Raw genomic sequence first — 15,468 nt, forward strand, 5'->3', positions numbered from 1 at the left:
CATGGCTGGACCCAACATCACATCGGGAAGCCCTTATTTTCTAGCAACTAATGAAACTCCATCTCTAACCTTGGTGAGCCAGGTGCTAACGGGACCAAATTATCTCCAATGGTCTCGATCTGTAAAAGTGGCCCTGATTTCGAAGAATAAGTACGGATTCGTTGACGGATCTATTGAAAAACCAACAGTCGGAGATCCGATGCTTCCTGTTTGGCAGAGGTGCAACACAATGGTGCTGTCATGGGTTTTACATACTCTTTCCCAGTAAATTGCGTTAAGCATCATGTGGTTAGATAAAGTAGTTGATGTCTGGAATGATCTTAGTGAGCGTTATACTTAGAAGGATGCACTGAGAATCTCAGGCCTTAAACAAGAGATACAAGCACTGAAGCAATGTGAGTCATTTGTGACTGATTATTATACAAAATTAAAAATTATGTGTGATGAGTTAACAAATTTGAGGCCAATTCCAAAATGTGAATGTGATCCTGCATGCTCTTGTGATGTGTTTAAAACTTTGAGAGATCATCAAGATGTTGATCAGGTCATAACCTTCCTGCAAGGATTGAATGATCAGTATTCTACAGTGTGCTCACATATCCTTCTCTCGGATCCACTACCCAACCTTAATCGTGTTTATGGTCTGGCACTTCAATAAGAAAGACAAATCATCCACAATATTAAGAGCATAGCAAATCCTAGTCCACCTTTTGCTGGTCTTACTCATTTTCAACCCAAACCTAACCAAAATCACAACAAGCAAAGCACAAACAGAAACACAAATTACCGCAAGAACTTTAACCATACCAAACAGCCTCTAATGTGCAGATATTGTGATACTCCAGGACACATAGAGGATACTTGCTTCAAGAAGCATGGATATCCACCTGGATATGGAAATAGAAATAAAAATAAGTCTGTTCCTGCAAGGCAAATTCTTCAGCTCAGCATTCTGAATCAGCTGAGGTAGATTATGACTTAGATGACTATGGATCAACATATCAAGGTAGTGGAGATGCAGATCAGTATGTTCTGACTAAAGAGCAGTACCAACAGCTACTCTCTTTGTTGCCTGCCAATACTTGGGGATCTAGCTCATCAGGCAAAACTGCAAACATGATCAATACCAAAGGCAAAATAACAGCAAGTTACTCTGGTATAATTCTCAATAGCTCTTTAAATAAAGTTTGTTCAAAGTCCTGGATAATCGACATAGGAGCTACTGATCATATTGTTTGTGATTTGGCCAGTTTTGAGTCTTATAAGATGGTACATGATTGTAGTGTCAGTTTGTCGAATGGAGAAATAGTGCCTGTGATGTATTCGGGAATTGTACTGCTTAGTCAGAAATTATGGCTGAAGGATGCACTCTACATTCCTTCTTTCAATGATAATCTAATAAGCAGTAGTAAGCTCATGGAATCTAGCAATTTATGCTTAATTGTAACTGGTGAACAATGCTTGATACAGGACACAACAAACTGGGAGACGATTGGCTGTGCTAGAGAAAAGGGGGGGCTATACCATTTAACAGTACCACATGTTAGTTCATTGTTTTCTGTTTCAGCAAATATACAGACACAAGATTTGTGGCATGTTCGTTTTGGACATCCATCGCACAGTAGAATGCAGAAGATTTAACAACAATTTGCCTTGCCAATTTTCAAGACTAAAGACCCTTGTGATGTGTGTCAAAGAGCAAGGCAGAAGAAATTTTCATATAGCTTAAGTCATAATGTAGCTAAACATTGTTGCGATTTAGTTCATGTTGATATATGGGGTCCCATGAGAGAATCATTTACTGATCATCACTATTTTCTCACGATAGTAGATGACTGCAGTCGTTTTGTATGGGTTTCATTAATGAAAAGAAAGTCAGAAGCTAGACAATTGTTTCAAAATTTCTGTTTATATGTTCATACACAGTTTGAGAAGAAGGTCAAGGTGGTGAGGACTGCAATGGTCCTGAGTTTCTCATGACTGAATTTTATGAATCTATGGGAATGCAAAATCAAACAAGTTGTCCTGAGACACCCGAGCAGAATGGTCGTGTTGAAAGGAAACATCAAGATATTATGAATGTTACCAGGGCATTATTACTGCAGAGTTCTATGCCAAAAGAATTCTGGTCAGTTGTTGTACCACATTCAGTATATCTGCTGAATCGAATGCCTACAAAACCCCTAAATAACCAAACATTGTACCAAATTTTAAATGAAGCCAAGCCTGATCTGACACATCTCAAGGTTTTTGGATGCTTGGCATATGCGTCAAATCTTGACAGACACAAAAATAAGCTTACAGATAGGGCAACCAGGTGCGTGTTCTTGGGTTATCAAACGGGAATCAAGGGGTACAAGTTACTTAATCTCACAACAAATGAGCTTTTCTTCAGCGGGAATGTCAGGTTTTTCGAAACATAATTTCCTTTTCAGTCTATTCATAATAATTCTAGTTTTGTATTACCCTTGTGTAGTGAAGAGGAACTAGATCTTGTTCACACAAATCTTCCTGATGATGAGGAAGAACCTTTACCACCAATCATTGTTCCAACTCCAAAAATTGATCTAGTGGATAATCAACCAGATCCACTAGAGACACATGTTGAGGAAGTGTTGGAACCCGTACCCACACATAGACACTCAACCCGAACCAGACATCCACCTACCTACCTACAAGATTACCATACCCAACTATCCCACATCAACAACATAGCCATATTACCAAATCCTTCATCCACCATATCACATCCCATTCATCATTATCTTGATTACAATCAGCTTACACCTACCAAAAGAGTTTTTTCCATCAATATAAGTTGTATCACTGAGCCTAAAACTTATACCCAAGTAGCTAAAGACCCTAAGTGGAGACAAGCTATGCAACAAGAACTAATGGCTTCTACTTCTTGTGAGCTACAGTGGTTAATTTCCCTCTTACATGACCTCAATCTCTATACTGTCAGTTCTGCTCTACTTTTTTGTGACAACACCTTTGCCCTTCATATTGCCCAAAACCCTGTTTGTCATGAACGTACGAAGCACATCGACATTGATTGTCATGTGATTCGTGAGTGTGTTCTTTTTGGTTTAATCCGTTTAATGCCCATTTCCTCTCATCTCCAACTTGCCGATCTCTTCACTAAAGCACAACATCATCCTCAATTTCTTACACACATTTCCAAACTTGGCCTGTTGAACATCTACATGCCTCGTTTGAGGGGGGGGCTCATAACTGTATTACACATTTGCAGGATTTTTCCAATGGCACGCAAAGCCTAGTACTTGAAACAGTAAAGCCCATGTTCAAATTAAAGAAGTAATGTTGCAGCTCACCACCACCACATCACCACATATATCATCATCAACTACACAACACGTGGCAAAGTTTGTTATTTGTGATTGTTCCACTTTTACCCCCATTCTGTTACTTTCTTCCTTATATAAGCAAGCTAACGCAACACTGTAGAATTCATTGAGAATTCCAGAAATTCTCTTTCATCTTTGTTTAAAGTTTTCTTTTGATTCAATGAAGAGTTCCAAAGTTATCATGGTATCAGAGCGACTTCCGCTATAGACTCGATTCTCTGTTTTCTCTGCTTTCTTCTTTCGTAAATTTGTTCTCCATGGCTGGACCCAACATCACATCGGGAAGCCCTTATTTTCTAGCAACTAATGAAACTCCATCTCTAACCTTGGTGAGCCAGGTGCTAACGGGACCAAATTATCTCCAATGGTCTCGATCTGTAAAAGTGGCCCTGATTTCGAAGAATAAGTACGGATTCGTTGACGGATCTATTGAACAACCAGCAGCCGGAGATCCGATGCTTCCTGTTTGGCAGAGGTGCAACACAATGGTGCTGTCATGGGTTTTACATGCTCTTTCCCAGCAAATTGCGTTAAGCATCATGTGGGTAGATAAAGTAGTTGATGTCTGGAATGATCTTAGTGAGCGTTATACTCAGAAGGATGCACTGAGAATCTCAGGCCTTAAACAAGAGATACAAGCACTGAAGCAATGTGAGTCATCTGTGACTGATTATTATACAAAATTAAAAATTCTGTGTGATGAGTTAACAAATTTAAGGCCAATTCCAAAATGTGAATGTGATCCTGCATGCTCTTGTGATGTGTTTAAAACTTTGAGAGATCATCAAGATGTTGATCAGGTCATAACCTTCCTGCAAGGATTGAATGATCAGTATTCTACAGAGTGCTCACAAATCCTTCTCTCGGATCCACTACCCAACCTTAATCGTGTTTATGGCCTGGCACTTCAATACGAAAGACAAATCAGCCACATTATTAAGAGCATAGCAAATCCTAGTCCACCTTTTGCTGGTCTTACTCATTTTCAACCCAAACCTAACCAAAATCACAACAGGCAAAGCACAAACAGAAACACAAATTACTGCAAGAACTTTAACCATACCAAACAGCCTCCAATGTGCAGATACTGTGATACTCCAGGACACATAGAGGATACTTGCTTCAAGAAGCATGGATATCCACCTGGATATGGAAATAGAAATAAAAATAAGTCTGTTCCTGCAAGGAAAATTCTTCAGCTCAGCATTCTGAATCAGCTGAGGTAGATTATGACTTAGATGACTATGGATCAACATATCAAGGTAGTGGAGATGCAGATCAGTATCTTCTGACTAAAGAGCAGTACCAACAGCTACTCTCTTTGTTGCCTGCCAATACTTGGGGATCTAGCTCATCAGGCAAAACTACAAACATGATCAATACCAAAGGCAAAATAACAGCAAGTTACTCTGGTATAATTCTCAATAGCTCTTTAAATAAAGTTTGTTCAAAGTCCTGGATAATCGACATAGGAGCTACTGATCATATTGTTTGTGATTTGGCCAGTTTTGAGTCTTATAAGATGGTACATGATTGTAGTGTCAGTTTGTCGAATGGAGAAATAGTGCCTGTGATGTATTCGGGAATTGTACTGCTTAGTCAGAAATTACGGCTGAAGGATGCACTCTACATTCCTTCTTTCAATGATAATCTAATAAGCAGTAGTAAGCTCATGGAATCTAGCAATTTATGCTTAATTGTAACTGGTGAACAATGCTTGATACAGGACACAACAAACTGGGAGACGATTGGCTGTGCTAGAGAAAAGGGGGGGCTATACCATTTAACAGTACCACATGTTAGTTCATTGTTTTCTGTTTCAGCAAATATACAGACACAAGATTTGTGGCATGTTCGTTTTAGACATCCATCGCATAGTAGAATGCAGAAGATTTAACAACAATTTGCCTTGCCAATTTTCAAGACTAAAGACCCTTGTGATGTGTGTCAAAGAGCAAGGCAGAAGAAATTGTCATATAGCTTAAGTCATAATGTAGCTAAACATTGTTTCGATTTAGTTCATGTTGATATATGGGGTCCCATGAGAGAATCATTTACTGATCATCACTATTTTCTCACGATAGTAGATGACTGCAGTCGTTTTGTATGGGTTTCATTAATGAAAAGAAAGTCAGAAGCTAGACAATTGTTTCAAAATTTCTGTTTATATGTTCATACACAGTTTGAGAAGAAGGTCAAGGTGGTGAGGACTGCAATGGTCCTGAGTTTCTTATGACTGAATTTTATGAATCTATGGGAATGCAAAATCAAACAAGTTGTCCTGAGACACCCGAGCAGAATGGTCGTGTTGAAAGGAAACATCAAGATATTATGAATGTTACCAGGGCATTATTACTGCAGAGTTCTATGCCAAAAGAATTCTGGTCAGTTGTTGTACCAGATTTAGTATATCTGCTGAATCGAATGCCTACAAAACCCCTAAATAACCAAACATTGTACCAAATTTTAAATGAAGCCAAGCATGATCTGACACATCTCAAGGTTTTTGGATGCTTGGCATATGCGTCAAATCTTGACAGACACAAAAATAAGCTTACAGATAGGGCAACCAGGTGCGTGTTCTTGGCTTATCAAACGGGAATCAAGGGGTACAAGTTACTTAATCTCACAACAAACGAGCTTTTCTTCAGCAGGAATGTCAGGTTTTTCGAAACACAATTTCCTTTTCAATCTATTCATAATAATTCTAGTTATGTATTACCCTTGTGTAGTGAAGAGGAACTAGATCTTGTTCACACAAATCTTCCTGATGATGAGGAAGAACCTTTACCACCAATCATTGTTCCAACTCCAAAAATTAATCTAGTGGATAATCAACCAGATCCACTAGAGACACATGTTGAGGAAGTGTTGGAACCCGTACCCACACATAGACACTCAACCCGAACCAGACATCCACCTACCTACCTACAAGATTACCATACCCAACTATCCCACATCAACAACATAGCCATATTACCAAATCCTTCATCCACCATATCACATCCCATTCATCATTATCTTGATTACGATCAGCTTACACCTACCAAAAGAGTTTTTTCCATCAATATAAGCTGTATCACTGAGCCTAAAACTTATACCCAAGTAGCTAAAGACCCTAAGTGGAGACAAGCTATGCAACAAGAACTAATGGCTTCTACTTCTTGTGAGCTACAGTGGTTAATTTCCCTCTTACATGACCTCACTCTCTATACTGTCAGTTCTGCTCTACTTTTTTGTGACAACACCTCTGCCCTTCACATTGCCCAAAACCCCGTTTGTCATGAACGTACGAAGCACATCGACATTGATTGTCATGTGATTCGTGAGCGTGTTCTTTTTGGTTTAATCCGTTTAATGCCCATTTCCTCTCATCTCCAACTTGCCGATCTCTTCACTAAAGCACAACATCATCCTCAATTTCTTACACACATTTGCAAACTTGGCATGTTGAACATCTACATGCCTCGTTTGAGGGGGGCTCATAACTGTATTACACATTTGCAGGATTTTTCCATTGGCACACAAAGCCCAGTACTTGAAACAGCAAAGCCCATGTTCAAATTAAAGAAGTAATGTTGCAGCTCACCACCACCACATCACCATATTATATCATCATCAACTACACAACACGTGGCAAAGTTTGTTATTTTTGATTGTTCCACTTTTACCCCCATTCTGTTACTTTCTTCCTTATATAAGCAAGCTAACGCAACACTGTAGAATTTATTGAGAATTCCAGAAATTCTCTTTCAGCTTTGTTTAAAGTTTTCTTTTGATTCAATGAAGAGTTCCAAAGTTATCATGGTATCAGAGCGACTTCCGCTATAGACTCGATTCTCTGTTTTCTCTGCTTTCTTCTTTCGTAAATTTGTTCTCCATGGCTGGACCCAACATCACATCGGGAAGCCCTTATTTTCTAGCAACTAATGAAACTCCATCTCTAACCTTGGTGAGCCAGGTGATAACGGGACCAAATTATCACCAATGGTCTCGATATGTAAAAGTGGCCCTGATTTCGAAGAATAAGTACGGATTCGTTGACAGATCTATTGAACAACCAGCAGCCGGAGATCCGATGCTTCCTGTTTGGCAGAGGTGCAACACAATGGTGCTGTTATGGGTTTTACATGCTCTTTCCCAGCAAATTGCGTTAAGCATCATGTGGTTAGATAAAGTAGTTGATGTCTGGATCTTAGTGAGCGTTATACTTAGAAGGATGCACTGAGAATCTCAGGCCTTAAACAAGAGATACAAGCACTGAAGCAAGATGAGTCATGTGTGACTGATTATTATACAAAATTAAAATTTCTGTGTGATGAGTTAACAAATTTGAGGCCAATTCCAAAATGTGAATGTGATTCTGCATGCTCTTGTGAAAACGTAAATAGTTTTGAGGCAACAAAAACAGAAAAGAAGATAGAGTGGTTAAGAAAAGAAGTTTTGAGTGAAAATCAAAAGAAAGTGAGTGAAATTTAGTAAAAAAGTGAAAGTGTGTGAAAACGTAGGTTTTCCACCAATTCAATCACATTTTACGAAACACTATGTAAATAGTTTATAGAGGCGAAATCAGGTCTCCCACATCTCATTTCACTATATTTGGAATTTTAAAGACACTAAACTTCTAAAAATCACCAAACCTAGTTCAAGCCTTTCAATATTATTGCAATTTGGTGTTAAACTTATTTGAAGCCCTCTTTTAGGATCTTTCAGAGTCATTAAACTTTGGGTTCGGGTTATTGATCCACGTTCATGTCACACGTTCGTCGGCCTATCACACAAAAAAAAAATCGAAAAGCACTCAAAAGGTAACTTCCAGAGGGTTTTAAATTATTTATTCTTTAAAGTGCAATCTGGTTGCTTTATTTTACTTGTTTTTCTCATTTCGAGTTTTTTACCTAACAAGGAAAACTGCTGCCTATAATTGTATCTGGGTCGGAGATATAGTCCGGGTTCGATGACCCCATCACCGATCGGACACCTCGTGTCAGATCAGTGACAGACAACAAACAAAATTCTATCTTGAGTAGTTTTAGGATTTGTTAATTTTGGTAAATTTATATTTTATTGTACATTTGCATGTTTTTAGTTTTTAGTATAATATTGAGATGGAATAAAACATAATATGCGGTAAAAAAAGGTATTTTAGTCCTTTTTAAACACATTAAAAAAGTTTGAACGATAAACTATGATTTGGATTAGATTACATGCTATGTTATAGATCTCTAGGCTTGTCTGAGTCCTGTGTGATGGAGTCCAGCGTCGTAGTTAAATCCGAAAGACGGGTTCCAATGTCCCTCGGCTAACGTTTATGGTCTTGCATGTTTAATAGGTTTATTTTATAGTGCTAGAACTGATGTAATAGAGCTCTTGCGTCATTTGCATGGTGATGTAATATTTTTTTATCATTTCAGTATTTATCTATAGCTTTCGAACGTAAGTCGATATTTAAATGAAATACGATTAAAATATAAATGATGTTTTAATAAAAGACAATTTACATATTCATTAATCAGAACATTTAAATGTTAAAGTCACGAACCTAACTCTGAAGAGGTGGCATGTTGTGAGTTCATGTGCCATCTAATATTTTAACTAATCGAAAAATAAGATAAATGAGTTAGCAAAATAACTTGAATGCATCCACCGGGAGGGACACACTAAATGTCGTCCTTAAAAACGCTAAGTGATGGTGTCATGTAAAAACGGAATCTCATTTGCCGAAACCATCATCAAAGTAGGGTAATCGGGTTCCGGGCCACTCACACACATTTGAGCCAATATTAAATGGGTTAAATCTTAATTGGTCATTAAACTTATAGATGTCTTAAAATGGTCACTCAACTTCAATTTGTCTCAACAAAATAACTCACATTAATACATCTATTTCCGACTTTATCACATCAAGTGAATGAGTAATTAAGTTTCTGAACCGATATCGCTGAGAATCGGTTGGCTTAGATTAGGTTCTTCTAATTCATAAGCAGTTAACGGGTTGAATCTTAGCCGCTGAGGTAAGGTTATTCGTTAATTAGGAGTTAACTACAGTCTTACTTGGTTAATTCATTATTTAGGAAGAATATACCATACTAATCTGATATGCAATTTAGAAGAAACATCATTTCTGTCAATGATCAAGACTAACCGAATTCCTTGCCTGAGAATCCCTTAGCTGAAATTCTAATTAATCATTTTATTCAATTTCAACTGAACTCTATTACTTTTGTTAATTTACCAATCAACTATTCTGATTCCCCCTTTTTACTCTTTATTTATTTGCTTGGTTATATTTTCAAATTAGATCAGTATTAGTCCTTTCGGTACGACCTTTGCTTACCCTTGTGCAAGCCTAAGGGCTGTGAAGTTATATTTTATTTTTGGTGGATTCGACAACCGTCAAATTTTGGCGCCGTTGCCGGGGACTAATCTAACTTGATTTAATTCCATATATGACCAGGTCTGAAAACTCGAAGCAACTTCTTTTTGAATCAGAAATTGAATTGCTAGCAAGAAGACTCCGTAAAGAAGTGAGGTTGCAGAAATTGCAAGGTGCTGAAACTTCTAGTTCTAGTGAAGAAGAGGAAATTTCCAGCGAGGAAAGTGAACCATCTGAAGTAGAAACGATGGCGGAATGAACATTGAGGCAACTTCTTGCACCTCAAGCTGATCAGCAACCCTTGTGCGTCACATATCCAAACCTGGATGCGGCATTCGAGCTTAAGTCCGGGCTGATCCATTACTTGCCTAAATTCCATGGGATAGAAACTGAAAACCCGCACAATCATCTGAAAGAGTTTCATGCTGTCTATTCAGGTACGAGCCCTCAAGGAATGCAGCTAAAGACTGGTTTTTCAACCTACCCTCCGGATCGATCACAACATGGGTCGGCATGACTCAAGCATTCCTGGAGAAATATTTTACAGCCTCACGTGCAGCGATGATCCGTAGAGAGATCAGCGGTATCAAGCAGAAGGATGTAGAAACACTCCATGATTATTGGGAAAGGTTTAAAAGACTATATGCGAGCTGCCCCCAACACGGGATAATTGAGCATTCTCTTGTTCAATATTTCTATGAAGGAATGTTAAGCATGGAAAGGAGGATGGTAGATGCTGCTAGTGGGGGAAGCCTCATTGACAAAACACCAACTGCAGCACTAGTACAGAAATGACATATGGCTACACCTTATTGGCCACGATTGTTAATAGAAACCGTAGCTAAAGGTTATTAAAGTCGGTTATTTTAAATAACCGACTCAAATAATGGCTTATTAGAGTCGATTATTTAAAATAACCGACTCTAAAACTCATAAATTAAATGTGCCGTGTTTCTGAGGGTTATTAGCGTCGGTTATTGAAAAAACCGACACCAATGACCCTAATTACTGTCATTAGCGTCGGTTCTTTATAACCGACGCTAATAACCCTAATAATTATGGTCGGTTCACAAAGAACCGACCCTAATCACTGTCATTGGCGTTGGTTCTTTATAAACTGACGCCAATGATTCTTTTTAGAGTCTTATATAACCGACTCTAAAGACCCGCTTTTAAGAAACCAGCTAGCGCTTCTTTTCTTCTCCTCTTGCGGGAAGAAATTACAGAGTACCAACCCTATTTCTCCTTTCTCATTTGCGCGAACCACGAACGACACTTTTCCTTTCTCTTTTTGCAAACTACATTCCTTGTTTCTCCTTTAAAGTTTCGTTCATTCTTATTTGGTTTGATGTTTTGTTTGATTTTATTGGGTTTTTGCGCTTGGTTTTTGGCTTATCGTTCGTCACTGTGCAAACTCAACAGAAAAGAGGTAAATTTCGTTTTTGTTTTTCGTTTATTGTTCGTGTTTGTGCTTTCTTTTGCTGGGTTTGCTTGTCATTCGTGTTTGTTGGGTTTGTGGTTGATAGAGTTCTGCCCTAAATGGAGTCAGTACTTTTCTAGGCTATAGGTGGTAGAAGAAGAGGGAGAACTTTGGCTGCAAATGTTGATGGAGTTCTTCCCTAAAATGGGTTTTCGTTGATAGAGTTCTTCCTAAAATGGATTTGTTGTTGATAGAGTTCTTCCTTTTTGTTAATTAATTGTTAAGGTTGTAAAACGAGTTTAGAGTACTACTACTGTTTTTCTTATGTACGAACCAACTCTGACAATTGCTTTCCTAACATGTTAATTTGTAATTTGCTGATTTGTATACCTCTGGTTTGTATAGCAGAGAAACAGGGAACGGATAATGTGAAGAAGAGTGATTTCAAGAGGTATGTGAAACATCTAAAGTGGGATAGAGATGATAGCATCAACAGTGTGTTTGCAAAAATGATAAATGGGTATCAGAATAAGTATCTTCTATGTGATTGAATTCTTTTACTTTGCTTAGACTTTAATTTTGGAATTCCTCTAATAATGTAGTTATAGTGTCTTAGAAAATCAATAGCTAATTAATTCATGAGGAATTAATTCTGGTTGTCCTCAAGTTTGGGATTAGGTGTGGTTTCTTTTTGTTCTTTTGTGGATTGCAGACCAGTGATAGGCTAGTTATTTATTTCTCTGCTATAACTTGTCATATAGCAATTGCTTGCTGGGAATCCTCCAAGACCTTTATATATTAACAACCATATAATCTTTAATCTTAATTACCTACTTAAGCTTTAGTCTCTCAACTCTTAAACCATTAATCTTACATCAATTAACAAAATTAGTTGATTAAATGTACTAATATTACACAATTTGACTTGGAGTACCTAATCTACCTAGCAGCTGAATTGAAGCCTTAATTAGGTGTTAATAATAGTCTTAAGTAGAATACTTAGTGATATAATTGATTGAGTTGGAAGAGTGAGGCTGTAAAAGGTTTGAATTTTGTCTTAATTGGCGCAACGGTAAAACGTTGTTGCCGTGTGACCAGAGGCACGGGTTCGAGTCTTAGGAGCGGCCTCTTGCCAATTAAATTGGCAAGGGAAGGCTTGCCCCCAATACACCTTTGTGGTGGGACCCCTCCCCGGACCCTCGCTCAGCGGGGACGCGTAATGCGACCGGGCCGCCCTTTTATGTTCCCCAAATTGCTTCGGTGAAGCTAAATTGCTAATATGTGTGCTTGATACCTTTGTTGCAATTTTAACATGCAGATTCTGTTCATTCTATTTGTGCTACTGCTGTACAATTTCGCTGATACATCTTTAGCTTTACTAGCTAGCTTGAATTGTTGCTCTCTGCTTGCAATTTTGTTGATATATCTTTTGGTGATTAATATACTATTTCTTAGTTATGACCAAAAAAAAAAATATACTATTTCTTAGTGAGCATCTTTTCCTGATTATATATACTATTTCTTGTGATTCATCTGTTGCAATTCAGGAACACAGTAAAGCACTATATATAGCCATTTGTGTAGATCTTTTCTTCATTTTATCCTTATTTTATGTGCTGCAATTTTCTTTTGTATAATTCATTTATGTTGGATAGAGATCACATCAGAACTTTTCTGTAATTATAATTGTTATGTTGCACGGACACTCCCCTTTAATAGCTTTTTACGTTTCGTGTCCGTATCCATTGTGGTTTCAAAGTTATTTTACTACCGTCATGTTTTAGAAATAGCGTTTCCCGTGTCACTTTTTAGCATCTACGTTGCACGGACATTCTCTTAGTAGATGAGCATTCAAGCTAAAGAAACATACATAATTTTTTATTAATCAGTTTATAATTATCTATTGTATTTGCTTATTGTTATTATTATTTTAATTAAATTAATGGAGTTGTAACAAAGAAGAGGACATTTTATAATTTAATATTTATTGTAAGTATATTTCCTTGTGAAAGATTTGATGTTTACGTCTTTGTAATCTGCCAACACCAAAGTGATGAATGATATAAGATTGCAAATAGGACCCACCACTTAAAATGATGGATAAAATATATTGTGTTTATTTTCAAGTGTTTAACTAGATTGTTTCTCAATTTGAATACCAGACCTCAACATGTTTTAATTCTTGCTGCAGATTATCCGAAATACTCGGAGAATCGTGGTGATAGGAATGATCCTGGATTGATTGTCAGTGGTTCTAGACAAATATATCTGACCTTTCTAGCTGAGAGCACCTTCAATGAAGATGATGTTTCTAACTATTTCAAGTAATTGTGTTTCCGAAACACTTACGGTTTTTTACTGTACTATTGATATCTGAATAGTTATAAATAGTTTTATTGACTGTCATTTATATTTGCAGCAAATTTGGACCAGTTGAGGATGTTAGAATCCCCTGCCAGCAGAAAAGGATGTTTGGCTTCGTAACATTTTATTTTATAGTTCATACACTGTGAAGACGATTCTGGCTAAAGGGAACCCTCATTTTGTTTGTGGTGCTCAGGTTCTCGTGAAGCCTTATAGGGGGGAAATCTAAGCTAATTGATAGGTAACAACAGTCACTGAAAAATGTTGTTATCCTAAAACCAAATGGCTTTATGTTATTGCATTTTTATATTAGATTAATTATAATGATAGTACTTAACAAGTTAATGCAACAATTAACTGATGTCGAATTGAATTTGAATACAAAAGTTCATAATTTACGCTCGAATACTTTTTTGGTGCAGAAAGTATCAGGAAAGAACCGAGACTCCAATGTATTTCCCTCCTCACTATGTAGATATAGATGTTGAGCTTCATTCATGTGAGTTTGCTTTTCTACTATACTTCCAGTATATTAAAACTAGAAGAATACATTTTTCAACAGTAAATCTAATCCCGATATGAAGTTATCTTTAATGTTTGTTGATGTAGTTATCTTTACTGTCTGTTGATGTAGTTTCAACATAATCTAAATTATATATATACTTGTTTTAGTTCCAAGAGGGCATGAGACATCAAGGTTGCTGAGGAAGCAACTCATAGAAGAGCAGGAGCAAGTTCTTGAATTTCAGAGGAGGCGACTTGCAGGGTTGCAAGCAGCTCGGAACACCATGGGCAATCAGTCCTATTTTGCATATTCCATGGATGCGCTAAAAGTATCAGAAGGTTAGCAATTCGGAAAGAGTGTTTAGTATTTGGTGTTGCTGTGATTAACTTGTTGCTCTTGCAGATAATTTCAATTTTCCATCCGTGAAACCTTTTAGTTTTCTGTTTGACGCCCTAAACAACGATCCAACATCTAATGACAAAATCAGATTAACAGAGGCCAATTACACTGACCAGAGCAGGTATAATTCATTATGAATTCTTGAATAGCATAGTTTTCAGTGGATATATCTATCTAACATTGGGTTTATGGTGAATTTGGCAGTCAAGGACTGAACATAAGGACCACATTTAATTATTTGAGCAGAGGAGGTTCAGTCAAATCTTGAATCGGCATTCCCTAGCTTTGTGAAATGTTTGGTTAGATCACACGGTTTTAGTTGTTTTTGGATGGTAAACTCTGAGAAGTTATATGAAGTTGAGTTAGATTGGCGACTTATCAAAAGACACAAAGAAATATAGTCATTTTGACATTAGCATGTTGTAGAGAGAGTATGATAGATACTAGTATATCTCATTTTTTTTGTGTTCACATTAATATACAGTTGGTTAAATACTTGAAAATACTTTGAATATTGAATCAAAGATTATATATATATAGCATATTAATTCATTATCCTAAATTTGTGTACATTTTTTTATTGATTTTGCATTTAATTTTAGTAGTACATCAGGATCAATTTCGATTAAGGTAAATGACTGAGGATAACAAATCTTGTTTACCGTTAATTACAGTAATACAAACAACCGACTCTAATATAATTAACATTAGCCACGGTTGCAAAACAACAGACTCTAATGATTAAAGCATTGGAGTCGGTTGTTTCCACAACCGACTCCAATGCTTTTATCATTAGCCACGGTTCTTCTACAACCAACTCTAATGAGCAGGGCATTAGAGTCGGTTGGTACGAAAGACCGTGGCTAAAAAACCCTTTAGTCACGGTTTTTTCATAACAATCGTGGCCAAAACATAGGGTATTAGAGTGAGTTATATGTAAAAACCGACTCTAATGCCCTTTTGGCCACGGTCGGACAACCGTGGCAAAAGATGTCAAGCATTTGCCACGCCTCCTTTGGTCACAGTCGAGCAAACG

At 37.3% G+C, this 15,468-nt stretch overlaps 1 protein-coding gene across 2 annotated transcripts; it reads left to right on the forward strand.

Annotated features, from left to right (window-relative positions):
• Positions 1–10,940: 10,940 nt before the first annotated feature.
• LOC136224522 (zinc finger CCCH domain-containing protein 54-like) lies at positions 10,941–14,914 on the forward strand. 2 transcript variants are annotated; one of them, XM_066012879.1, is made up of 8 exons: positions 10,941–11,173; positions 11,570–11,615; positions 13,356–13,488; positions 13,584–13,769; positions 13,951–14,027; positions 14,201–14,371; positions 14,436–14,553; positions 14,637–14,914. In XM_066012879.1, exons 5-8 carry the CDS (start codon positions 13,979–13,981, stop codon positions 14,698–14,700), a joined length of 402 nt encoding a protein of 133 aa, XP_065868951.1. In that variant the 5' UTR covers positions 10,941–11,173; positions 11,570–11,615; positions 13,356–13,488; positions 13,584–13,769; positions 13,951–13,978; the 3' UTR covers positions 14,701–14,914. The 2 variants fall into 2 exon arrangements, with proteins under 2 accessions (XP_065868951.1, XP_065868952.1); XM_066012880.1 differs by having other exon boundaries at positions 11,573–11,615.
• The last annotated feature ends 554 nt before the right edge of the window (positions 14,915–15,468 follow it).

Source organism: Euphorbia lathyris, chromosome 3, assembly GCF_963576675.1.
Source record: "Euphorbia lathyris chromosome 3, ddEupLath1.1, whole genome shotgun sequence".
NCBI classification, from domain to species: domain Eukaryota; kingdom Viridiplantae; phylum Streptophyta; class Magnoliopsida; order Malpighiales; family Euphorbiaceae; genus Euphorbia; species Euphorbia lathyris.

What these genes read in the sequence shown, in the direction of transcription:
- LOC136224522 (XM_066012879.1), top strand. Translation starts at nt 13,979, where the DNA reads ATGTATTTCCCTCCTCACTATGTAGATATAGATGTTGAGCTTCATTCA. An exon ending in AGATGTTGAGCTTCATTCAT is followed by an intron (nt 14,028 to 14,200) that starts GTGAGTTTGCTT and finishes TACTTGTTTTAG; the next exon opens with TTCCAAGAGGGCATGAGACA. An exon ending in AATTACACTGACCAGAGCAG is followed by an intron (nt 14,554 to 14,636) that starts GTATAATTCATT and finishes TGAATTTGGCAG; the next exon opens with TCAAGGACTGAACATAAGGA.